This window comes from Pseudophryne corroboree, chromosome 10 (genome assembly GCF_028390025.1).
Source record: "Pseudophryne corroboree isolate aPseCor3 chromosome 10, aPseCor3.hap2, whole genome shotgun sequence".
Lineage (NCBI taxonomy): Eukaryota > Metazoa > Chordata > Amphibia > Anura > Myobatrachidae > Pseudophryne > Pseudophryne corroboree.
The window spans coordinates 33,025,904-33,053,816 of record NC_086453.1 but is presented as its reverse complement, the minus strand read 5'-3'; the positions used below and the strand labels follow the sequence as shown (position 1 = coordinate 33,053,816).

General features: G+C 47.3%; 1 protein-coding gene across 2 annotated transcripts in view; it reads left to right on the top strand.

The window, feature by feature from the left end:
• Window positions 1–24,094, top strand: part of LOC134966931 (phospholipase A2 inhibitor gamma subunit B-like) — a 98,475-nt gene extending 74,381 nt beyond the window's left edge. Inside the window, exons 4-6 of one of the 2 annotated variants that reach the window (XR_010188744.1) lie at window positions 794–952; window positions 8,200–8,324; window positions 23,576–23,660. Coding sequence is in view for 1 of the 2 variants with exons in the window: in XM_063943949.1 (XP_063800019.1) it covers window positions 794–952; window positions 23,576–23,775 (359 nt within the window). In the remaining variant the exon portion in view is untranslated. Of the gene's footprint in view, window positions 1–793; window positions 953–8,199; window positions 8,325–23,575 lie in introns of both variants that reach the window. The other variant, XM_063943949.1, reaches the window with a different exon arrangement.
• The last annotated feature ends 3,819 nt before the right edge of the window (window positions 24,095–27,913 follow it).

Here is a 27,913-nt window from a genome sequence, read left to right as displayed (position 1 = left end):
TAGTGTAGGCTAAGAGAGACTAAGGGGTATATTCAATTGACGTCGAAAGCTGCCATCTGTCGAAAAGACGGCAGTGTTTGACTTTTTTTAGTTCGGAAGGGGTTCCAACCTATTCAATATATTCGACAAGTCGAGGAATTCGACTTGTCGAAAAGCACGTGGATCGGCGGTATAGCTGCCGATCCACGTGCTTCCATTTCGACCATCTCAGTCCGACATCAAAAGATGTCGGACTGAGATGCAGACCCAGAGGAGGAGGGGGAGGGGGGAGCCGCAGGGAAACGGGGAACTGCCGCGGGCAGCCAGAGGAGATCAGCGATACAGCACAGAGCTGCAGCAGGATGTCACACAGCCGCGCCGCTCACGGCAGCTTCCACCCGGCTCCAGCTTGCTTGCTGGAGCTGGGTGGACATTGCCGTGAGGTCGGGCGGCTGTGTCACATCCTTCTGCAGTGCTACTGTAGATCTTCTCTGGCTGCCGGCGGCTGTCCCCCGCTGATCTCCCCGCGGCTCCCCCCTCCTCCTCTGGGTTCCTCATCTCAATTCGACTTGAAAAAGTCCAATTGAGATGAGATTGAATAGGGGTTGTCGGATCCATTCCTGACAAATGCCTGTCGGAATGGATCTGACGCCAATTGAATATACCCCTAAGGATTGCAAATACGTTGGCTGCTATTGGCCGCTGACACCATGTCTATCGAATAGCATGATTGCGTTGTGTTGCTGCTTCCCTTTAGGAAACTAGCCATTTATATTTCTATCTTTGATTAATCTGATTTCTTCTTTGTTATAAGTGCCACCCGATAAATTTTCAAAAAATGAAAAAATCGTTGGAAATGGTATTAAATGTAAAACCTGCTACGCCACAAACAGCAAGGCCTGTGACTGTACCAGCTTCATGAACTGCACCAAGGATGAGACAAAATGTATCTCTCGGTCTGCAATTGCGACAGGTGAGGACTTTTGTATAGTTTTGACATTTCCAGTAACTGTAAAAAATATTCTTTCATTTAAATGTATCCAACCCAAAAATGTACTCCCCTGCCCTCTGGGGATCCGGTCTTTAGGTCGACAGTAAGTAGGTCGACACTGTCTAGGTCGACCACTATTGGTCGTCATGGTTCCTAGGTCAACAGGAACTCTAGGTCGACATGTACTAGGTCGGCATGACAAGAGGTCGACATGAGTTTTTCACATTTTTTTTTTCATTTTTAGAACTTTTTCATACTTTACGTCCACGTGGACTACAATTAGGAACGGTGACCTGTGCTGAGCGCAGCGGTATCGGAGCGAGGCACCGTGCCCGAAGCATGGCGAAGCGAGCCATGCGAGGGGACAGGGTGCACTAATTGGGGTTCCCGATATGGAGAAAAGGACACAAAAAAAGTGATAAAACTCATGTCGACCTAGTACATGTCGACCTAGGGGTATATTTACTAAGCTCCCGATTTTAACCGATTTTGAGTTTTTTCTTCAAAGTGTCTACTCAGGAATTTACTAAACACAAATCTCGGCAGTGATGAAGGCATTCGTATTTTTTTTGAAGGCAAAGAAAAAGAAAACGAATGAATACACCATCGGTCAAACACGCCTGTTATTTTATACAACTCAGTAATTTACTAAAAATTCGTATTCACAATCACTGACGGCATTAGCCAAACACTGCCGTGAAAAAATACAAATCGTAAAAAAAAAGCAGTTTTCAAATAGACCTGCTTTTTTTACCGTATTTTGATAGGCATGCACGGATCAGTGGGAGGGGGTGTGAAAGAGTTAAAAATCAGAAAAAAAAATTGTGTGGGGACCCCCCTCCTAAGCATAACCATCCTCGGGCTCTTTGAGACGGTCCTGGTTGTAAAAATACGGGGAATCTTTGAGACGGTCCTGGTTGTAAAAATACGGGGGGAAAAATGACTAGGGTCCCCCCATATTTAAACAACCAGCACCGGGCTCTGCGCCTGGTCCTTGTGCAAAAAATACGGGGGACAAAAAACGTAGAGGTCCCCCGTATTTTTAACACCAGCACCTGGCTCCACTAGTCAGAGAGATAATGCCACAGCCGGGGGACACTTTTATATTGGTCCCTGCGGCCCTGGCATTAAATCACCAACTAGTCACCCCTGGCCGGGGTACCCTGGAGGTGTGGAGACCCCTTAAATCAAGGGGTCCCCCCCCCTCCAGCCACCCAAGGACCAGTGGTGAAGCCCGAGGCTGTCCCCCCCATCCGTGGGCGGTGGATGGGATGCTGATAGCCTTTTGTGTAAAAAAAAGAATATTGTTTTTTGTAGCAGAACTACAAGTCCCAGCAAGCCTCTCCCGCTTGCTGGTACTTGGAGAACCACAAGTACCAGCATGCGGGGGGAAACGGGCCCGCTGGTGCCTGTAGTTCTACTATAAAAAAAATACCCAAATACAAACAACACACACCGTGAAAGTAAAAGTTTAATGAACATACATGCACACTTACATACATACATACATACATACATACATACATACTTACCTATGTTGACATGAAGCACTCGGTCCTCTTGTCCAGTAGAATCCAGGGGTACCTGTAAATAAAATTATACTTATAAAGAATCCGGTGTAGATCGGTCCTCTTCTTAAAAGTTATAATCCACGTACTTGGTAAAAAAACAAAACGAAATACCAGGGCCACGCACTGAAAGGGGTCCCATGTTTACACATGGAACCCCTTTCCTCGAATGTCGGGACCCCCGTGACTCCTGTCAAAGAGGGTCCCTTCAGCCAATCAGGGAGTGCCACGTCATGGCACTCTCCTGATTGGCTGTGCGCCTGTCAGTCAGTACTCCGCCTGACTGACTGTGCAGGAGCACACAGCCACACCCTGCCATCTGCCATCTTTATCAGGACTGCAGTTTCTGCACATTACAGTTAGGAATCAGATTTTGCCCACAATTTGAAAGTGTCAAATCAATTTTAACAACAAAACTGATAAAGGGCTTTATACTGTGTCAATAGTATAATACTGAGGCAGACCAATTAATAATTGATCGCAATGAATAACGAATTATGGGGGTCATTCCGAGTTGTTCGCTCGTTGCCGATTTTCGCTACGGAGCGATTAAGGCAAAAATGCGCATGCGCATGGTACGCAGTGCGCATGCGCTAAGTATTTTTGCTCAAAACTTAGTAAATTTACTGACGGCCGAACGAAGATTTTTCATCGTTGAAGTGATCATAGTGTGATTGACAGGAAGTGGGTGTTTCTGGGCGGAAACTGGCCGTTTTCTGGGAGTGTGCGGAAAAACGCAGGCGTGTCAGGCAAAAACGCGGGAGTGTCTGGAGAAACGGGGGAGTGGTTGGCCGGACGCTGGGCGTGTGTGTGACGTCAAACCAGGAACGAAACGGCCTGAACTGATCGCTATTTGTGAGTAGGTCTGGAGCTACTCAGAAACTGCTAAGAAATTTCTATTCGCTATTTTGCTAATCTTTCGTTCGCAATTCTGCTATGCAAAGATACACTCCCAGAGGGTGGCGGCTTAGCGTGTGCAATGCTGCTAAAAGCAGCTAACGAGCAAACAACTCGGAATGAGGGCCAATATACTATTAGCAAAGTTATAACCAACAAATATACCTGTTCAAATACCACAACGAACATCTAGAAAGATTGCACAATATATGTTCATTTAATGGTCAATATTCAAACATATTTACAAATGATCGCAAATAGGTTATTTATGATATAACACAGCATCACATACACTGCAAATGCCGAAATGTTATAGCCTGTGATTTCGTTGACAGAGTTGTTTTATTTAAAATGACAATTGTTTTTAAGGCAAAACCAGCTTCGTTTTGATTGAAAACTAATTGGCACTTTAAATATAGTTGTCATATTTTCTAAATCATGAAAGTGCCCGCAAATCGCAGGCACTACATCTGGGGCCGCATGTATATATATGGACTGGGTTTGGGCTGGAGATACTACTGAGGTTGCAGAATTGCTCATGGCTTAATTAGAGCAGAGGTGGGGAACCTTTTTTCTACCAAGGGCCATTTGGATATTTATAAAATCCTTCGGGGGCCATACAAAAATTATCAACTTAAAAATTACCCTGCCCCCCCAGCAGTTATGCCCCTTAGAGGTACTGAGTGGTGTGGCCAATTAAAATGGGACGTGATACACATATGCCCCCAATAGTGCAGTGCCAGATACACATATGCCAGTGCAGTGCCAGATACACATATGCCAGTGCAGTGCCAGATACACATATGCCGCCACAGTGCCAGATACACAAATGCCTCACAGTGCCAGATACACAAATGCCCCACAGTGCCAGATACACAAATGCCCCCACAGTGCCAGATACACAATTGCCCCCACAGTGCCAGATACACAAATGCCCCCACAGTGCCAGATACACCAATGCCCCCACAGTGCCAGTTACACCAATGCCCCCACAGTGCCAGATACACCAATGCCCCCACAGTGCTAGATACACCAATGCCCCCACAGTGCTAGATACACATTGCCCCACACATGCCCCCCCATCCCACTGTGCTGCTCACCATTGCTGCTGAGTGTCAGGGTAGGAGAGCGCCTCTCCTGCCCCTTAGTGCTCAGTCCGGTGGCATGTGTAATGTCAGGGACCAGGCAGGGAGGAGAGCGCAGCTATGTCGGGCGCGGCGGCGTGTAGGACCTCAAACCAGCTGCCGGTTCATGAGCCAATCAGAGCTCTGAATGGCTCACGAACCGGTGGCTGGTTTGAGATCCTACCCGCCGCTGCCGCCGGACATAGCTGTGTTCTCATCCCTGCCCTGACAGCTGAGACACGCCGCCGCCGTACCAGTGCCGTAACGAGGTATTTTAGCGCTGTGTGCAAGAAACGGCATTGGCGCCCCCCCCGCGCGCGCAAGACAGGAGCAGTGCGCGCCGCAGGCGCGTGAAAAAATATATAGGGATGTGGCTTCATGGGGAAGGGGCGTGGCCACAAAATAATACCAATTCATACTACGGTGCATAGTAGTCTCCTCTGCATTATTCAAATTACGCTGCACAATAGCGCCACTACACCAGGTAGAGCCCCTTTTTACACATTACGGCAGATAGGGCCCTTTGTTACACATTACGGCAGACAGCGTCCCTTTTGTACACATTACGGCAGATAGCATCCCCCTTTTTACACATTACGGCAGACAGCATCCCTTTTGTACACATTAAGGCAGACAGCATCCCCCTCTTTACACATTACGGCAGACAGCGTCCCATTTTTTCGTCCCCCTTATTACACATTACAGCAGACAGCGTCCCCCATTTTACACATTACAGCAGATAGCGTACCCCTTTTTACACATTACGGCAGACAGTGTCCCCCTTTTTACACATTACGGCAGACAGCGTCCCTTTTGTACACATTACGGCAGATAGCATCCCCCTTTTTACACATTACAGCAGACAGCATGCCCTGTTTTACACATTACAGCAGACAGCGTCCCCCGTTTTACACATTACAGCAGACAGCGTCCCCCTTATTACACATTACAGCAGACAGCGTCCCCCTTTTTACACATTACGGCAGCCAGTCCCCCTTTTTACACATTGCGGCAGACACGAGAGAGAGAGATACTTACCATCTCTCCCGCTGGCAGTCAGGCTCCTCGTGCTGGCAGAGATCCCGGGCAGCCGCAGGGGAGAAGGAGGAGGAGGGAGGGGGACTGGAGCCGCAGCAGCGCTATGTAATTGGTAGTAGCGCTGCTGCAGCTTTCCCCTCTCCTTCCGCATTGGATGCCCGCTGCTGTGAATGCTGGGATGAGGGAACCGCATCCCAGCATTCACAGCAGCGCCGGGCAGCCAATACAGAAGGAGAGGGGAGTGCTGCAGCAGCGCCACTACCAATGACATAGCGCTGCTGCGGCTCAAGTCCCCCTCCCTCCTCCACCTTCTCTGCCTCCGGCGCTGCTGCTCTCCTCACCAGCGCGGCGCACGGCACAGAACAGGCGGCATGTAATGAGTCAATTTGACTCATTACATGCCGCTGGCCGTGCGCCCTCAGTGTAACTGCGCTGTGGCACACCTGGCACATAGGTAGTTACGGCGCTGCTGAGAGGCGGCGTGTCTCGCTGACACACAGCAGCGGGTGGGCCGGAACAAACTGCTTTGCGGGCCGGAGGTTCCCCACCCCTGAATTAGAGTGACCATTTTATCCCTTTTACCTAGGACACTCATGGATTACACAGGTTCTGTGGCTGATTAAAGCCAGCTGAAATGAAGGCTTGAAGTCAGCCAGCCCCAGAACCTGCGTAATCCATGAATGTCCCAGGTGAAAGGGAAATATGGTCACTCAAGTTTAATTGATCCTGCCTGAAGAAGAGTGGTTGGATTACCACCTTACACGGTGCATTTGCACTTTATAGGGTGTTATTAGAAGGTGACGGATAGAAATTGGTCAAAGTATTACACTAGGAGGAGCTTTTTTTCACATATATATATATATATATATAATGCTACAAAAAGGACGGCACTGGAGGCAATTGGTACTGAACAAATGCTGTGTATTATGTAGCGACAGCTGTTTCAGGGAAACAGCCCTTTTCTCAAGCGGGTGGTCTTCTGTATGCCGGCGGTCGGGCTCCCGACGCTCAGTATACCGGCGCCGGGAGCCCGACAGCCGGCATACCAACACTTATTTTCCCTCGTGGGGGTCCACGACCCCCATAGAGGGAGAATAAAATAGTGTGGCGCGCGTAGCGCGCCACCGTGCCCGTAGCGTGGCGCGCGCAGCGAGCCCGCAAGGGGCTCATTTGCGCTCGCCACGCTGTCGGTAAGCCGGCGGTCGGGCACCCGGCGCCGGGATGCTGGTCGCCGGGAGCCCGACCACCGGCCAGCCGTAGTGAACCCTCTCAAGCAAATACACCAAGATCTGTCCAGAATTGCCTCTGCTATATAGTGGGCCAGGGGGCATTTATGTGTTATGGGCTGCTGGTTATCCTATTGATGTATTCATTGTGATCTTGAAACGTCGATCTGCTGTCATATAACATGATTTGTTTGTTACTATGATGTACCATTGCGGTGGAATAATTACTTTGTCAACAAATTGGTGAGTGCCTGTACCAAAAGAATTCTCTATATTCTCTGGACTTAATTGCAATCACACCCTGAGAGTGTGGACTGAATAGTGTGTGTGTGTGTGTGTGTGTGTGTGTGTGTGTGTGTGTGTGTGTGTGTGTGTGTGTGTGTGTGTATATAGATAGATAGATAGATAGATAGATAGATAGATAGATAGATAGATAGATAGATATATGTGTGTGCATGTAAGTAAATATGCATGTGTGTGTGGGGGGTGTAGTATGTTTTGCCGGCGGTCGGGTTCCCGGCGCCCAACCGCCGGCATTGCGACAGCAGGGCGAGTGCAAATGAGCACGACACACTATTTAGTCTCCCTCCAGGGGGGTCGTGGACCCCCAAGAGGGAGAATAGTTGTTGGTATGCCGGGTGTCGGGATTCCGACGCCGGTATACCGAGCGCCGGGATCCCAACATCCAACATGCTGAATACCACGTGTGTGTGTGTGTGTGTGTGTGTGTGTGTGTGTGTGTGTGTGTGTGTGTGTGTGTGTGTGTGTAGCGGCATAGATATACAAATACATATTGTTGGCAGGAGGGGAGTGCAGTGAGAGGAGATGTACTGTAGGTGTGTTCCATCATTGTTGGCAGGAGCAGGAGGGGAGTGCAGTGAGAGGAGATGTACAGTAGGTGTATTCCATCCTTTGTCTATATACTATAGTTCACAATAAACTTATGTTGTCACAGTCAGTGATATCAGACTAGCGGGGCAATGTGGTTCTAGTGTGCTTAAAGATATCGCCCAGTTTCCAGCTCCTGCCATTGTTTGAAATTGTCTGCACATGCACTATCAACTACCCTGTCTGTAATTGGAACGCCACTCTTTCACCCCTATAATGTGACCTCACCTAGCATTCAATGCTAGGTGATTAATCTGGAAACCTGCATTTGAGTAGACATCAGCTTTCTTGGCTTGCCTTTGGACTGCTTTTTTTTTCATATTGTTCATATTATTATACTGTGCACAGACTTGACTTGGTTTTTTGACATTGCTTTGCTGATTCCCTTGTCTGCTGAAACCACTGCTCTGTACTGAATAATTGGTGTTGACTCTGGATAACACTCTTGTCTCATCCCTGCTTGCTGATATTGCCTTCCCTTGCACCAGATTATTTTGCCTGTCATTGGACCTTGGCTTTGCCTAACCCTATGTCCGCTGATCTCTGCTAAGCTGTGTACCTATCCTGGACTGTTCTGACTTCAAATCATTTGCGGACTGATACTGCAAGAAAGGTGAGCAGTACTACAAGATCTGTACACCACTGTGGTGGCCCACGATATATATATATAACCATATTATGCTAGTGTCCTGGCTATTGGGATACAGAGCCGGATTAAGGGGGGGGGGGGCCTGGGGGATACGTACCCCGGGCCCCCCTTTCCAAAAGGGCCCCCTGCCACACCGCAGATCGGATCTCTCTTACGATCCGATCTTCAGTGCTGTGCTCCCCGGCTCCCGTCCTCACTGCAGCAGCTGCGCACAGACAGGACAGCTGAGCTGAGCGACGGCTCAGCTGTCCAATAATGTATCAATGAAACAGCCTGCGTGCCCAGCCAATGACTGAGCGGCAGGCTGCTTCATTCATACTTTATTGGACAGCTGAGCCGTCGCTCAGCTCAGCTGTCCTGTCTGTGCACCCGCTGCTGCAAAGGGGATGGGAGTGCAGGGTAGGAGGTCCGCTGTGTGCTGCTTGGGGAGACAAATATATATATATATATATATATATATATATATATTTGCCTTCTCTATTAGGGGCCCCACTCTCTTAAGTGCCCCGGGCCCCCCATGGTCTTAATCCGGCTCTGGATACAATATGAAAAGTGATTAATGATACCTAGTTGACTGAGACACATTTATAGACAATATAAACCCCACTATACCTACGTTATTTCACAACATATAACTACCTCACAGGCGGACTGCTCTGCATAGAAGCATTATTTACCATTTTCAATATAAAAAAAAACAGTACAAACATACAGTATTTAATAACGTTGGGAAACAACACCACAAAGGCGTCCATTCATTTATTGTAAGTACACATTGATACCACACCCTAAGCTAATTTATCAACAAAAAATAATGAGCACTGCATTGGATTATAGGTCACATTTATTAATTGGATTAACCGATTTTAGTTCGTAGAGGGTGGCAAAAGAGATGCTGCCAAAAACCAGCTCCAGCCAATTATATTTCTTAAAAATGGAGGCATCTAAAATGTAGGGGGCGGGCTATATACAGTGCATCTGGTAAGTATTCACAGCGCTTCACTTTTTCCACATTTTGTTATGCCACAGCCTTATTCCAAAATGGAATACATTCATTTTTCCCCTCAAAATTATACACACAAAGGGCCTAATTCAGACCTGATCGCTCGCTAGCGTTTTTGCTGCGCTGCGATCAGGTCAGAACTGCGCATGCGTGTGCACCGCAATACGCATTCGCGTCGCACAGGTACAAAGCGGATCGGTGCTGTGCGATGGGTTTACGAAGAATCCATTCGCACAGCCGATCGCAAGGAGATTGACAGGAAGAAGGCGTTTGTGGGTGGCAACTGACCGGTTTCAGGAGTGGTTGGAAAAACAAGGGTGTCTGACGTCAATTCCGGCCCCGAACAGGCTGAAGTGATCGCAGCGGCTGAGTAAGTCCTGGGCAACTCAGAAATTGCACAACGTTTTTTTGTACCTCTCAGCCGCACATGCGATCGCACCGTGTAGGTGGCGACTATCTGATCGCTGGACTGCAAAAAACTGCTAGTGAGCAATCAGGGTTGAATTAGGCCCAATATCCATAATGACAACGTGAAAAAGTTTTTGGGAGATTTTTGCAAATTTATTAAAAACAAAAAGCTAAGAAATCACATGTAAATAAATATTCACAGCCTTTGCCAAGAAGCTTAAAATTAAGCTCAGATGCATCCTGTTTCCACTGATCATCCTTGCACTGTGAAGGACTCCACACCCTTTACCATGGCACTGTATGGACGTTCCCACAGAAAAACGCCCATTGCGCCCCTGCTGGGGAAGAACGAACCCACAGTCCTTTAAAAGGGTAAGTTCCCCACAACAACCACTTACGTCACATGCGGCCGCTGGCTAGCAGCGCCTTCCTGCCTTCTTAGCTGTGCCTTATTTTATTTTGAAAGAATTATAAAGACAAACAAAAATATAATAGTAAGGCGTTGGGTGGGTGGTTAGTGCGGGTCTTCCAAACAAAAAGAGGCTGAAACAAGATTCAAATTCCACCTAAACAGTCCTTTAAAGGCATACACCCCCCAAATAACCTATTAGGCTGAAACCTACCCAATCAACAAATTGGCCAACACATAATCTACCTACCAACAGGTAATAACAACTAACTAATGACAAAAAATGGGGACTCTCATATAGCTTCATGCCTGTAAAGCCCTCAGCTAATCAAACACAAAACATGTTTCAAGGCACAAATATCTCCTTAGGTTCAGTTCCAAACTGTTACTCATTTGCCTCACAAATACAACCATTGCAGCTGCCACACAGAACCATTCATTGTCCCAGTACCCACACAACTCCCACTCAACCTAATAGAATACAATTGTTACACCCATATATTATCACAGTCAATTAAATACATGTTAACTAGCCATTTTTTTGTGATATTGCCAGCAAGGGCAATGCAAGATGTAACATGTGCAGAGAGAGTTAGATTGGGGTGGGTTATTTTGTTTCTGTGCAGGCTAAATACTGGCTGCTTTAGATTTCAGTTTGAACACACCCCACCCAAATATAACTCTCTCTGCACATGTTACATCTGCCTCACCTGCAGTGCACATGGGCCCTCATTCCGAGTTGTTCGCTCGCAAGCTGCTTTTAGCAGCATTGCACACGCTAAGCCGCCGCCTACTGGGAGTGAATCTTAGCATAGTAAAATTGCGAACAAAAGATTCGCAATATTGCGATAAGACATCTCTGTGCAGTTTCTGAGTAGCTCGAGACTTACTCGGCATCTGCGATCAGTTCAGTGCTTGTCGTTCCTGGTTTGACGTCATAAACACACCCAGCGTTCGCCCAGACACTCCTCCGTTTCTCCAGCCACTCCCGCGTTTTCCCCAGAAACGGTAGCGTTTTTTCCCACACGCCCATAAAACGGCCTGTTTCCGCCCAGAAACACCCACTTCCTGTCAATCACACTACGATCGCCTGAACGAAGAAAAAGCCGTGAGTAAAATACCAAAGTTCTTAGCAAATTTACTTGGCGCAGTCGCAGTGCGGACATTGCGCATGCGCACTAAGCGGAAAATCGCTGCGATGCGATGAAATTTACAGAGCGAACAACTCGGAATGACCACCATGGTTTTGCCCATTAGCTAACAAATTTGCTGCTGCGATCAGATCTGAATTATGCCCTTAGTACATAGACGCCATAGACCCATGATCATAAGAACACAGCTTATACACCAGACAAAACCTGTCTGTAGATTAAAGACATGTATAAACCTTCATACTGTTGAACTCACGTATATATAAGACCCAGAACTGTATTAGCTAAACACCAGCAGCCTGCTTCAGCGGAGGACACATGCAAACGGTGATGTCTACAGGTAAACAGCAGATGTTGTATGTCTGAGTCGCACTGCGCCACTAGCAAGGCATGAATGTCCAATATGTACTAAACAGTCTTATCAAGTCACCAATGGCGTAACCTCAATAAGACTCCAAGATGCATGGTTCATATAACAGATGGGGCTGAAATAGAGGTGTATGGTAGTAAAACATTGGGCACAGATCGGAATTTTATGAAGATTCATGCAATTTTGAAGGTCATTCCTGGGCAGTGACTTGGGGGGTGGCTATCAGTGGTGGGCGTGTCAGTGTCAAAGACTGCATCAATAGACTCAGGGGCAGATTTATTAAGCTCGGTGAAGGTGATAAGGCACCAGCCAGTCAGCTCCTAACTGACATTTTTCAAACCCAGCCTGTGACATGGTAGTTAGGATCTGATTGGCTGGTCCTTTATCACCTTCCACTTTATCACTTCACCGAGCTTCATAAATCTGCCCCACAGTTCCACTGGAACCAACGGCCACATGCTGGACTTTGTCCTCACCATAGGACAATAAGGCTACCCTATGATTGCTCGAATGTACGATGGAGCAGCCATTGTCTAACCAATGGTGCATCTTTGTTTGCCCATTGGTTTATTCAAGCCTGAGCCAGTGGGCATCTCAGTAGGATGCCCACAGACTACGGCACTGCTATACCGATGAAGTAGCTACTACGCCGACCACTGAATCACGCCCTGTACCACAAATCTATTAGACACATATAATCCAAGGCAAACTACACTATCGCCTAGCAGATTAACTACATTATACACAGTACTACAAATCTATTATACACAAATGCCACCAACAACTATCTACATAGTACAGCAATCCAGTTCTAATCTGTGACTCGCAAAGGAAAAAAACATATTTCAAGCTGTTACACCACAGAACACAATACACGGGGACTGAACCCAATGCCAACGGTGGAATATAAGGATGCACCAAACCCTATTACAGAGTCCACAGATGCTAATAGTGGTTATAACCAGTGGCGGCTGCAGCGTAGTCCAAAATTCAAATAGAGGAGTCACACCAACTGTCACTCCAAATGCTCTCACTCATCACTGGCGGGGACTCAGTAGCAGTTGGTGTGGCTCCTCTATTTGAATTTTGGACTTGTCACAACAGTCCTTGCACACTGGAAACCAAAGAAGTGCACAAGGGACGGTGTTTGTGTTGTACCCCCCCTGGGCCCCTCCAACAGGCCTGGATGAAGAGTAATCACCCCACCCCCCCTTCTTTATAGCAGGATACAGTGGCCCTCATTCCGAGTTGTTAGCTCGTTAGCTGCTTTTAGCAGCATTGCACACGCTAGGCCGCCGCCCTCTGGGAGTGAATCTTAGTTTAGCAGAATTGCGAACGAAAGGTTCACAGAATAGCGAATAGAAATTTCTTAGCAGTTTCTGAGTAGCTCCAGACCTACTCACAAATAGCGATCAGCTCAGGCCGTTTCGTTCCTGGTTTGACGTCACACACACGCCCAGCGTTCGGCCAGCCACTCCCCCATTTCTCCAGACACTCCCGCGTTTTTCCCTGACACGCCTGCGTTTTTCCGCACACTCCCAGAAAATGGCCAGTTTCTGCCCAGAAACACCCACTTCCTGTCAATCACACTACGATCACTTCAACAATGAAAATTCTTCGTTCGGCCGTGAGTAAATCTACTAAGTTTTGTGCTAAAATACTTAGCGCATGCGCACTGCGTACCATGCGCGTGCGCATTTTTGCCTTAATCGCTCTGTAGCAAAAATCGGCAACAAGCGAACAACTCGGAATGACCCCCAATACCCTTACAGCTTGCACCCACATAGCAGAGACTGAATGAGAGACACACTATTACTGCTCTTATAATCTGCACAGAAAGTCCCCTCTTGACTTGAGACTTCATTTAACATAGTAAAGGCTAAAGAGTGACAAATAGCACTCAGCCTAGGACTACTACAGTAAATAAAGACAAATAATGACAAAGCTTAATCAGGAAGGCCTAGAGTTTATTTTGCCAACAGTTACCCTATTCACCATCCAATTTACCCTTTATGCACCTACGCAGTCCTGGCCAGGCAAGAGTACCAGAATTAGCCAGGTTTTAGGGTATATTCAGTTAACAAAGTGTAATTGTATGTTCTGTATTTCAATGTGTAGAATTAATGTCGTTTTGTGGTCTTAAAACTAATAATAGTGTAGTTAGTTTAAACTGTTCCTTAAAACATCTGTAATATTGTTGGTGCACTTTCACTTGTTGCGGGTGGTAGTCTTGCTGCACTCGCCCCTCCCCGCTGGGATCCCGGCGTCGGTATGCTGCCGGGATCCCGGCGTCGGTAAGGTGACCAGCGGTCAGGAGACCACCGGTCACCCGTACTACACCCGTTGCGGGTGGTAGTCATGTGACCGCCGGTCGGTTGACCGACAGTCACATGACCTCCTCCGTGAGCCAGACGGCTCACTATCCCGATGGTCGGCATGCCGACCAACAGGGACTATTTCCACTCGTGGGTGTCCACGACACCCATAGAGTGGGAATAGTACCCGTGGCGACCGCAGGTCGCCACCGAGCCCGCAGCGTGGCGAGCGCAGCGTGGCGAGCGCAGCGTGGCGAGCGCAGCGAGCCCGCAAGGGGCTTGCTGCACTCGCCCCTCCCCGCCGGGATCCCGGCGTCGGTATGCTGCCGGGATTCCGGCGTCGGTAAGGTGACCGGCGGTCAGGAGACCGCCGGTCACCCGTACTACACCCCTTGTTGCTAGTCACTTTAGTTATAGTACAGTAGATACTTAATTGGTAATATGATATGACAATTTCTGAGACGTGGTTATGCAATGTAGTTACAGTATATATTGTGGAGTATGAAATGTATTTACTAGACACAGTAGAGTGACGATAAAACTGAAGAAACCACCTCTGCCAAAGAGTTCCTGTTTAATAAAAGTGATTGTAGCTTTTACTCTGTGTCATTTACTGTGTTTGGGGAATGGGGACCACCTGCCTCTCTGCTGTAGTGGAAAGAAGAAGCCAGGTGTGTAGAATAGACGTTCTACCATGTCTAGGTCGGCAGTTATTAGGCTGACCCCTTATGGTCGACAAGCATTAGGTTGACACTGACAAAAGATTGGCATGGACAAAAGGTCGATCTGTGAAATGCTGCCACAGGAAAAGGTCGACAGGTACAAAAGGTCAACATATGAAAAGCTTGACATGTGAAATGGTTGACACAAAAAAGGTTGACACAACATTTGTTATTTTTTTGTGTGTAGTTTTCACCGTCAGAGCACAGGGAACCCCAATTAGTGTACCTCGTACCCTTGCATGGCTCCACTACTGCTGAGCCATGCAAGGCACAAATTTCTATTCCCAATCGTAGTCCACGATAAAAAGGTGTAAAAATGCAAAAAAAAAAAATTAAAAGTTGTGTTGACGTGTGTCGACCATATGTGTTTCGACCATCATTTTGTTGACCATTCGTTCCTGTTGACCTTTTGTCAGTGTCTACCTAATGCATGTCAACTAAATGGGGTCGACCTATTGACTATTGACCTAGACATTGTCCGTCTATACATTGGAAGCTGAAGAAGCCACAGGAAGGAGTAGTATGGTGAGAAGGTCCACATTAAGGTTCGGCTGTTATGCACACCAGTGCCTGCAGGAAAGTACTAGTGTCAGGACTGTTATGCACTCCAGTGCCTGCAGGAATGTACTGGTGTTTGAACTGTTATGCAAAACAAATGGACTCACAGACAGACTGGGGAATATGACATAGCGTACACAGAAGGTGATAGGGTAACAAAATACACACAAAGTGAACAGAGAAGCCCAGAGGCTAAGGAACTGGGTATCTCCCTTGTATTAGAACTGCTCAGATGGGAAAAGCAAGATGTTGTGTTTTAATACATAGAGAACCCGAAATGCTGTTGCTAAGGGCAACAGCAAAACCCTAAAGGGTTACCAACGGGTGTGGCAGTAAACTCCTTGGTCAGAGATGGAATGATAGACACAAGGAGAGTCTCCACAATCCTAATTCTCACTTGCAGTGCACAGGTTCAGCTTACTGCCACTAAACTGACCCCTGACACCTAGCACAGTGAGACAGGATTAGACAGGCAAGTCTTAGAATACAGCCGCAAACTTGCTAAGTTCACAGAGTAGTAACAGAACCCCAGCAAGCTAAACGACTGACTCCAGTCTTACTGCTAGGTCTGGATTGGCAGAGTGTAATACCAAATCCCCAGGCCTATTTGCAGTAAGCAACAAACAAATACAAAGCTACACAGTACTGGCTAACTTTCAGAAACTGACTAACCAACAAAGATTCAGCAGCATCTGCTTACCCTGAAAAGAGGCCTTATAAAGCAGGTGCTGTCCACACCCCACTCAGACCTCACAGACTGTGAGCACAAAAACCAGCACCGGATCCCCTGCCATGCACAGAGCCTATAACCACTGCACAGCAAAAGACCCGAACCGGAGTATCAGCTGCGCTCAGGTTACTCCGCTAGCACTTGTCTCCCGGTTGCCATGACGACGTGGCAGCACAGGGCAGGAGACCCTAACAGTACCCCCCCTCTGATGAGGGGTCAAAGAACCCCTACCACCGGGTTTATCGGGGAACTGCGAGAAGAAAGAGCGTATCAGTCTGGGGGCATGAAGATCACAACTGCGCACCCACGACCGCTCCTCTGGGCCATACCCCTTCCAGTGCACCAAAAATGACAGCCGACCCCGAACCACCTTGGAGTCAAGAATCCTTTCAACAACAAACTCCCTCTGGCCACGTATCAGAAGAGGGGAAGGTCTTCCACTGGAAGAAGGATTACTAATCGCCCGTTTTAAAAGGGAACAATGAAATGTTTTATTGATACCCAAAGAACGGGGCAGATCTAACTGAAATGCCACCGGATTGATAACCCTGGTGATCTTATAAGGGCCGATGAACCGGGGGCCTAACTTATGAGATGGCTGTCTCAACTTCAAATTCTTGGTAGACAACCAGACGAAGTCTCCTAATTTGAAGCTGCAGGGTCTTTTCCGCTTATCAAAAACCCTTTTGGTCACTAATGACACAGACACAAGGGCTTTCTTCACTTTCCGCCAAATACCTCTAAGGACCGAAACCACAGAGGAACCACCAGGCGTGGAGTCCAGGGGGTCAAAAGAATTGGCCTTAGGATGATGCCCATACACACAAAGGAAGGGAGAGATCCCTGTAGCAGAGTGAGCCGCGTTGTTATAGGCAAACTCCGCCATGGACAGATGAGCAACCCAGTCAGTCTGACACTTGGAGACATAACACCTGAGGAACTGCTCCAAGGACTGGTTCACCCTTTCAGTCTGCCCATTAGACTGCGGATGGTAGCCCGACGACAAGCTGACAGAAATCTGGAGATCGGAACAAAATGCTCTCCAGAATTTGGCCACAAACTGGGATCCGCGGTCAGAGACCACATCAAGTGGCAACCCGTGGAGACGCACAACATGCAGCATAAATAATTCAGACAGGCGTCTGGCCGATGGCAGCCCAACCAGTGGAACGAAGTGCGCCATCTTCGAAAACCTGTCAACGACAACCCAGATGGCTGTCATCCCCGAGGATTTGGGCAAGTCCACCACAAAATCCATTGAAATGTGGGTCCATGGCTTAGATGGGATAGAGAGTGGATGTAATGGGCCAACAGGAACCCCTCTAGGAGTCTTATTTCGGGCACAGATGTCACATGCTCGAACCCACTGATCCACATCCTTAGCCACCGAGGGCCACCACACCGCCCTAGATAGCAACTCCCGAGTTCTGGCAATACCCGGGTGACCTGCAGACTTCTTGGCATGGAATTCCAGGAACACTCGCTGTCTTAACCTAGGAGGCACAAACAAAAGACCTACCGGAAGGTCTGGAGGAGCCTGCTCCTGTGCTCTAAGGACTAATGATAAGAGGTCCTGGGTAATGCCCACTTTAATACATGATGGGGAAACAATGGGCAACGGCTCCTCGGTGGTCTCCTGGATTGGAGCAAAACTCCGCGAGAGCGCATCAGCCTTGATGTTTTTTGACCCAGGGCGATATGTTATCAAAAAATTAAAGCGAACAAAAAACAAAGCCCATCGTGCCTGCCTGGCATTGAGACGCTTCGCTGACTCTAAATATGCCAGATTCTTATGGTCAGTGAGAATTGAGACCACAAACTTAGCCCCCTCAAGCCAGTGTCTCCACTCCTCGAGTGCATCCTTAATAGCCAACAATTCCCGGTTACCCACGTCATAATTCATCTCGGCAGGCGAAAATTTACGGGAAAAGTAAGCACAGGGATGAAGGCGATTATCAGACACTCCCATCTGAGAAAGCACTGCCCCAATACCCATCTCAGAGGCATCCACCTCCACCACAAAAGGACGCTCTGGATCTGGGTGTCGCAGCACCTTGGCCGAAACAAATGCCCTTTTGAGACGGGCAAAAGCCGCTTTAGCCTCACAAGACCAGTGAGCAACATCCGCCCCTTTCTTAGTGAGTGCCACCAAGGGCGCCACTATAGACGAAAATCCAGCGATAAATCGTCTATAAAAATTCGCAAAGCCCAGAAAACGCTGAAGCGCCTTCAAACTAGTGGGCTGCACCCAATCCAGGACTGCCTGTACCTTGGAACCCTCCATTTGGAAACCTTCTGGGGAGATAATATATCCTAGAAATGCGATTTGCTGAACTTCAAATTCACACTTCTCCAGCTTCGCCCCAAGCCGGTGGTCTCTGAGTTTCTGGAGGACTAAGCGTACATGCTTCCGATGTTCCTCCAGGGAATGGGAAAAGATTAGGATGTCATCTAAGTATACAACTAAGAATCTATCCAAATATTCCCTGAGCACATCATTCATGAAATCCTGGAAGACTGCCGGGGCATTACAGAGCCCAAAAGGCATCACCAAATATTCATAATGCCCTGAGTGGATATTAAAGGCAGTCTTCCATTCATCCCCCTCTCTTATTCGGATTAGATTGTACGCACCGCGTAGGTCAATCTTAGAAAAAATGGTGGCAGTACGAAGCTGGTCAAACAAGACCGAAATGAGAGGCAGTGGGTATGAGTTTTTAATCGTGATACGGTTCAATTCCCTGAAGTCGATGCAGGGTCGCAACGAACCATCCTTTTTACCCACGAAGAAGAACCCCGACCCAACTGGAGACTGTGAAGGTCTGATAAATCCCTTAGCCAAGTTCTCCTGAATGTACTCTGCCATAGCCTGAGTCTCAGGACGTGACAGGGAGTACAACCTGCTCTTGGGAAGCTTAGCATTTGGCAACAAATCAATGGCACAGTCATAGGGACGATGGGGAGGTAGTACCTCTGCAACTTTTTTGGAGAACACGTCCGCAAAATCTGCATAACACCCTGGCAATCCTGGCAAACTTAGCTGCGAGAGCCTGACTGGAAGGCTCAAGCAACTCCTGAAACAATCAGTACCCCAGCTAAGAATCTCCCCAGAGACCCAGTCAAATTGAGGATTGTGGGCCCTTAACCAGGGTAACCCCAACACCAATGGGGCAAAAGTACAGACAGTCACATAAAAGGACAATTTTTCAGAGTGTGTGGCTCCAATAAACAAAGAAATCTGGCTAGTGCAAGAGGTAATTTTACCTTGGGATAATGGTTCCCCGTTTAACCCACAAATCTCAATTTCCGATGCCAAGGGTACTAAGGGAACAGAGTGTTTCAGGGCGAATTGGCGGTCCATAAAAACCCCGTCGGCCCCACTGTCCACAAAGGCCTCAGTCTTGACAGTTTGACCGAGGATCTTCAAGGTCACCGGAATGATAAAAGTCTTCTTGGGAAATTCTGACTTCTGGCCTGACAGGATATTTCCCATCACCCTCAGGCCCTGAAGTTTTCCGGCTTTTCTGGGCATGATACTACCACATGACCTTTATTCCCACAGTACAAACACAACCCCTGCTGTCTCCTCCGCGTCTTCTCACGCGAGGAGAGGCGGGTAGCCCCAATCTGCATAGGCTCCTCGGAAAATTCCTCAGAGTCTGAGGTTCCCTTGGGAAGGAAGGAAATCTCAGTCTCCCTTTCAAGCCTACGCTCTCTCAGCCGTCTATCCACCCGGATGGATAACTGCATGAGCTGATCCAAGCTATCAGGCAAGGGATATTGTACCAGTTGGTCCTTTATCTGGTTAGAAAGACCTCTTCGGTACTGGTGTCTCAGGGCTGGGTCATTCCACTGGGTATCATGGGCCAACCTCCGAAACTCCGTACAGTAAACCTCAACTGGCCTTCGCCCTTGCTTAAGGATCGAAATCTGAGCCTCGGCTGAGGCCGTCTTGTCAGGGTCATCATACAACATGCCCAGTGCCGTAAAAAAAGCATCAACACTTTTAAGCGACGGACAGTCAGGCTGCAACCCATATGCCCAGACCTGTGGGTCTCCTTGTAGCAAGGAAATCACTATGCCCACCCGCTGAATCTCCGACCCAGAAGACTGAGGCCTAAGCCGGAAGTATAGCTTGCAGCTCTCCTTGAAACAAAAGAACTGCGAGCGATCTCCAGAAAAACGATCCGGGAGATTTACTTTCGGCTCCTTAACCCCTGCAGGTGCTGCTGCTGCGGGAGCTCCGCCAGCAGCCTGGGAGGTGTGCATTTTAATGGACAAATCATTAAATTGTCGAGTCAGGACCTGCACCTGATCGACCACCTGTTGCAACGTATTTTGAGGGGTATGCTCCATATTCCCACAAAATTTCAACAGGAGTATTGGCTGCTGAATATGTTATGCACACCAGTGCCTGCAGGAAAGTACTAGTGTCAGGACTGTTATGCACTCCAGTGCCTGCAGGAATGTACTGGTGTTTGAACTGTTATGCAAAACAAATGGACTCACAGACAGACTGGGGAATATGACATAACGTACACAGAAGGTGATAGGGTAACAAAATACACACAAAGTGAACAGAGAAGCCCAGAGGCTAAGGAACTGGGTATCTCCCTTGTATTAGAACTGCTCAGATGGGAAAAGCAAGATGTTGTGTTTTAATACGTAGAGAACCCGAAATGCTGTTGCTAAGGGCAACAGCAAAACCCTAAAGGGTTACCAACGGGTGTGGCAGTAAACTCCTTGGTCAGAGATGGAATGATAGACACAAGGAGAGTCTCCACAATCCTAATTCTCACTTGCAGTGCACAGGTTCAGCTTACTGCCACTAAACTGACCCCTGACACCTAGCACAGTGAGACAGGATTAGACAGGCAAGTCTTAGAATACAGCCGCAAACTTGCTAAGTTCACAGAGTAGTAACAGAACCCCAGCAAGCTAAACGACTGACTCCAGTCTTACTGCTAGGTCTGGATTGGCAGAGTGTAATACCAAATCCCCAGGCCTATTTGCAGTAAGCAACAAACAAATACAAAGCTACACAGTACTGGCTAACTTTCAGAAACTGACTAACCAACAAAGATTCGGCAGCATCTGCTTACCCTGAAAAGAGGCCTTATAAAGCAGGTGCTGTCCACGCCCCACTCAGACCTCACAGACTGTGAGCACAAAAACCAGCACCGGATCCCCTGCCTGTAACCACTGCACAGCAAAAGACCCGAACCGGAGTATCAGCTGCGCTCAGGTTACTCCGCTAGCACTTGTCTCCCGGTTGCCATGAAGACGTGGCAGCACAGGGCAGGAGACCCTAACATCGGCAAACAGTCACTCTTGGGAATTACAGTAGGTCATTTGCATAAACGGTGCTGTGTTTGCTTTTCTGACTCCATATAATTTGTGAAATTATATGTTAATTAACTTTGTCAGCAATCAGATGAAAGCATATGAAAACTGTGACTCTTGTAACAAAAACATAACTCAGTCACTTGTGGGTGTCTGTAGTATTAGTGAGATTGTTAAAAAAAAAAAATATGTTTCTATACCACATAGTGATAATTACCTGATAAACGTTCAAGGCAATTATCAACATGTGCATCATTAATTTATACAGGTGCAGAAATGTATATACTTTACTATACATGGGGGTAAATTTACTAAGATGGGAGTTCTATTTAAGATGGGATGTTGGCCATCGCAACCAATCAGATTCTTCTTCTCATTTATCTAGCACCTTCTAGAAGATAATACCTGGAATCTGATTGGTTGCTATGGGCAACATCCCATCTTAAATAGAACTCCCATCTTAGTAAATTTACCCATGGTATCAGACTAAGGGCCTGATTCTGAGTTGGAGGCAGCCGCGCGCGCGCGTGTGTGTGTGTGTGTGTGTGTGTGTGTGTGTGTGTGTGTGTGTGTGTACAGCCATCTGTCTGAATGTGCAGGAACCAGAGCCAACTCTTACCTGTGTGGAGGAGGAGGGCGATTGCTGGTCATGTTGCTGGTTTTCCGCTGCCTTGTCCCCATTGCCTGGCTCGCAGGCATCAGGACCCGACGCATGCGCAGTAGCGACAATGGTACTGGGCATGCACAAAACCCCACACTCTATGGACTGCATTGGCTGCAGTCTATACTAGATGCCAGCTAGGACTTACGAGGCAGGGAGTGGCTTCCTACAGGAAGCCAGCTCTCTGCTAATTGCAGTCCGGTCTGGCAGTCCTGGAGAAAGGTAACACCTCCCAATGGGACTGCCTGTAGTGTCTGTGACTGGCAATAAGAAGTCATTGCCAGTCACAGTGAAGCCAGTGCAGTCTCATGGATTGCACCTGGCTTCACTGACTCTGAGTTGGGTGGCGGATTTTACCTGGGGGGTGCTGCTGGGGGAGCTGCAGGTAAAAACTGCCACTGGTAGGGACTGAGAAGCCCTCTCTGAGTGTCTTCAAACTCTGAAACACCATTTGGTGCGGCTGTAGACACAACCATCAGTCGCCCCATGCTTGGTGGAAATTCTCCACCAAAGTGTGGCCTCCAACGGGAGCAATTAAACATCTGAGTTCACAACCACTTCAGTGACACACCAGCTAGTCGCCCATAAATGGTTTATCTCTGTGAGTCTTTATAGCCACCTCCCAGTCACTGCCAATCAGCACCCAATACGTTTATGAGACTGTGCTCCACAATTGGTACTGCGACTCTGTACGCGCATTCCACTGGACGCATGTGCGGTGTGACTTTTCCACATGCACAGTTGAAAAACATTGACTATTTGCATTAATACAGGTTGAGTATCCCTTATCCAAAATGAAAAATTCCACATTTTGGGGTCCTCTACTGAGATAATGACATATATATTATATATTATGTGTATATATAGATATATTATGTAGATATATAGTATAATATACATATATATGCAAGGCCGGTTCTTGGGCGCTGTGCGCCCCGGGCGACAATAGGGGGCGTGGCTATGTACAGGGGGTGTGGTCATTTACACCCCCTGTACAGACTGAAATGATGTGCGGTGCGCAATGAAGTCATCGCGCACCGCACAGCAAAGGTCCTCTCCACGAAGGGAAACTAGACGCGTAGCGTCTAGTTCCCTTCGTGGAGAGGACCTTTGCTGTGCGGTGCGCGATGACTTCATCGCGCACCGCACAGTAAAGGACCTCTCCACGAAGGGAAACTAGACGCGTATGCGTCTAGTTTCTCTTCACAGCGGCAACGGGCAGCGGGGGGCACAGCAGCAGCGGATCTTGCCCTGGGGCGGCGCCCTCCGGATGGCGCCCTGCGCCCCCCGGAAGGCGGCGCCCCAGGCAAAAGTCCTGCTTGCCCGTGGCAAGATCCGCTACTGAGTGTATATATGTGTCGGTACCTCATTAGGGGAACCAAAAATGTGTGATTTAGAATTTTGGATAAGGGATACTCAACCCTGTATCTGCATAACACCTGAATCCAAATCAAAACGTTTTCTTCCCATAAGTTGCTCGGGGAAAAAAACACCAATTTCTCATGACGGGTGCGCTTAGCTAATTCATTGTTATTCTCTCTACAGAACCAGTCTACTATTCAATGGCTATGCGGGGCTGCACCACGGAGGAAATGTGCCCAAACAAGAATCAGACTCTATCATTCGAAAAACTTAAATATGATTTTTTGTGTACAGATGAAAGTGATGGAATCCACGACAGTTTATTACCATTGGTTCTTACTACAAGTCTTGTTGCTATATTACATCTGCACTTTGCTTATTAAATGTATTGTTCTGCATAAAGTGTTATTTAAGCATTCTATGGGCGGTATTCAAATGATATATCACGCCTAATCTCCTTTCTAATGTGATCCTCGTTATTGCGCATATCGCGCCCATAGTAATCAGGGTTAGCGGCGTAAAGGGTTGGGTACCCTCGCTACCCCGGGGGTAGTGAGCTGAAATGATTATACCACGCCCGTCAGCAGAAACAGAACGGGTTTGGAAGGGGGTGTGGAAGAGGGTGAAAAGAATTAAATACCGCCCTATGTGTAGTATGAATATGTGATGTCATGCAGAATAGCAAATAAATACTGAAATTCAGTTTTATGTAATAATGTACTGTGTTCTATTAAGGCGCAAATGTGTGATTATCGTAGGTGCTTCTTTGATCTTAGGGCCTAATTCAGACCTGGTTGCTGTTGTGCGAATTTGCAAGGCGGCCGATTATCGATTGACTGCGCATGTGTACGGATGATAGTGTACACGCGCGAGCCCAGACTGCGAAAACATCCAGCAGCTTTTTTGATCGCTAGGCGTATGCAAGGTGAGTGACAGGAAGCGGACTTTGGGGTGGTAACCGGCCATTTTCTGGGAGTGTCAGGAAAAACGCAGGCGTTCCCAAGCGTTTTCAGGGTGGGTGTGTGACGTCAGCCCCGGCCCCGATCAGCCTGTTTCTATCGCACTGTAGGAGTAAGTCCTGGGCTACGCCGCACAGACTGGAAAAACCATTAGATGGTGAGTGAGTTGCGAACAGATTTGCAGCTGACCGGCATTTGCAGAGATTTTCGCATGATGTACGCAGACTTGCACGGGGCGGATTTTCACTCTGAGTGGCGACTATCTGATCGCAAACCTTTGCAAATTCGCAGAGGAGCGATCAGGTCTGATTTAGGCCCATAAGTTGCTACAATTTAAAGCAACATTATTGTTTTCAAGTTCAAAGTTGTAATTCACCAATCACAGGGAAAGCCATTAAGAAAATGATTGAGTAGCAGCTAATGTGTTCACCTTGCTCACATATTGCCAATTTGTTTAGTTTCTATAAACATCGAGAATCTCTAGCACAATTTAAGAGTTGATTCAAAGGACCCATATTAGAAATATTTTGAAACAAATTTAAACATTTGTGTTTATTGCGGTCTGCGGCTAACCACAAGGTTAATTGAGGTCACCAACAAGAGTGACCGCAAAGTTCCCACCAGTGACTATAATGGAGAACCGCGATCCTCCATTATAGACAGTGCGCTCCGCCTGATTGACAGGACAGGAGAGCACAGCCAATCAGGAGAGCGCTATGACGTGGCACTCCCTGATTGGCTGCCAGGTCCTCTAGTGACAGGAGTCACGGGGGGTCCTGGCATTCGGGGAAAGGGGTTCCATGTGTAAACATGGAACCCCTTTAGTCGCGTGGATCGGGCTTTTCATTTTTTTTATTTTTTTAACCCTGTGGATGCTACGTGGAAAGAAGAGGACTGATCTTCACTGGATAATAGGTGAGTATTTAGGTTTTTGTTTTACAGGTGCCCCAAAGAGATATTACTTGACAAGGGGACCAATGGGCTCCGTGGGACACTAGGTAAGTATGTGTGAGTGTGTAAGTGTGCATGTATGTGTAAATAAACTTATACTTTCACGGTGTGTGTTGTGTTTTTATTTGGGTATTTATTTTGTTGTGGAACTACAGGTACCAGCGGGCCCGTTATTTCCCTGCATGCTAGTACTTGTGGTTCTCCAAGTACCAGCAAGCAGGGGAGGCTTTCTGGGACTTGTAGTTCCACACCAAAAGACAATATTCTTTTTTTTTACACAATTTTGGCTATCAGCCTCCCATCCACCACCCAAGGATGGAGGGGACAGCCTCGGGCTTCACGCCTGCCCTCAGGTGCCTGGAGGGGGGGAACTCTTGATTTAAGGGGTCTCCACTCCCCCAGAGAACCCCGGCCAGGGGTGACTAGTTGGGGGGAGTGATGCTTTGGCCGCAGGGCCCTATATAAAAGTGTCTCCCGGCTGTGGCATCACCTTCCTGGCTAGTTAATCCCGGTGTTAGTTTCAAACATACGGGGGACCCCTACTTATTTTGTCCCTCGTATTTTTGGAACCAGGACCGGTCCAAGAGCCCAGTGCAGGTTGCTCAAATACGGGAAACCCCAGTCAACTTTTTCCCCGTATTTTTGCAAAAGAGCCCGAGGCTGGTTATGCTTTTGGGGGGACCTGCACGTCATTTTTGTAAAAAAATGTAACACTTTCTTTACTGTTCCTTACAGAAGCATGCATGGATCACACTGACCTGTGCATGCTTCACCAAAAATCGTCAATTTAAACCTTGTCTATTATTCTGGCGATTTTTTAAAAGGTTTTATGTGCAATATTACATTTGCGATTTCATTGTTTTCAATGGGAAAACATCTGGATGCGATTTTCATTTGTGATTTTTGGTATATGTTCAAAACGTGCAATTTTTTACAAAATCGCAAACTATTACATTTGCGAGTTTTGGAAAACGTGCGAATTTGCACATTTTCCGAAATTACACCCTATTGCATTTAGCCTATGGTCTCCAGAACTGAACACAGTATTCTAGATGAGGCCGTACCAATGACCTATACAGTGGAATTATTACTTCTTTCTTTCTATCTTTCTACTACTGGAGATTCCTCTCCCTACGCAACCAAGCATCTGGCTAGCCTTCCTTATTGCTTTGTTACATTACTTACCTGCCTTCCAGTCCCTTATAAATAGTGACTCCTAAATCCCTGTCCTCAGTAGTATCCATTATAATACCCTTGATACTATATTTAGCCTTTGGGTTTTTGAGACACAAGTGCATGATTTTGCATTTTGTAGAATTAAACTGTAGTTGCAACGTTCTTGAGTATTCTTCAAGTCTACCTAGATCATCAATCATTTATTTTACCACTCCAGGTGTGTCAACCCTTTTGCGTACCTTTGTGTCATTGGCAAAAAGGCATACTTTCACTTTAATACCATTTGGAATGTCACCCAAAAAAATATTAAAAAGCACTGGTCCAAATACAGAGCCATGGGGTTCTCCACTGATAACATTTCCCTCCTGTGTATGCACTCCATTTACTACAACTGTCTTTTTCCTATCCTGCAACCAGTTTCTTATCCATTTAACTGTTTTATAATCCAGTCCCATACTTTTGAGTTTATTTAGCAGTCTGCGATGTGTAACATTGCAAATGCCTTACTAAAGTCTAAAGACTAGATATGCTATATCTTATTATTCCTCCATTTGATTTTCTACTTTCACTAAAACACTTTAAAAAAAAGTTTTATCTACTGACTGGGTCATTTTCTCCTCAGCTTCTGCCTTTACACGCCTGATTATTATTATTATTATTATTACTATTATTATCCTTTATTTACATGGCGCCACAAGGGATCCGCAGCGCCCATTACACAGTACATATTCAAATGAGCAAACAAAAAAACAGCACTTACAGTTCAAGACAATGTAGGACAGGTATAGAAAACCCGGGGTTAGGTGCCATCAAAGGGAGTAAGGAGTATAAGATAGTGTAAGTAAGAAAAGGAAAGGCACATGAGGAATGAAGTCCCTACTCTTGCGAGCTTAGAATCTAAAAGGTGAGGGGCTAACAGACCGGAGTGACACAGAAGGGGTAGACAGTGAGCATAGACAAGAGGGTTAGGAAGAGAGTTGGCTGAGTTGGAGAATTTGGTGAAGAAGTGGGTCTTGAGAGCCCGTTTGAAGGAGAGTCGGATGGGGAGAGGTAGAGCATTCCAGAGATAGGGAGCAGCACGTGCAAAATCTTGTAGGTAGGAGTGGGAGGAGGTAATCAGTTGGCAGGAGAGCTGGCGTGCATTAGCAGAGCGAAGAGGACGGTTGGGAATGTAAAGAGAGATAAGGTCAGAGATGTAAGAGGGAGAAGAGTGGGTGAGGGCTTTGTAGGTGAGTGTGAGAAGCTTGAATTGGATTCTGAATGGGAAGGGTAGCCAGTGAAGGTCATACAAGAGAGGGGATGTGGATGTAGTACGTTTGGTGAGAAAGATGAGATGGGCAGCAGCACTGAGGATAGAGTGAAGTGGAGAGAGGCATTTTTGAGGGAGGCCACATGAGGAGATTGTAGTAGTCCAATCTGGAGATGACCAGTGAGT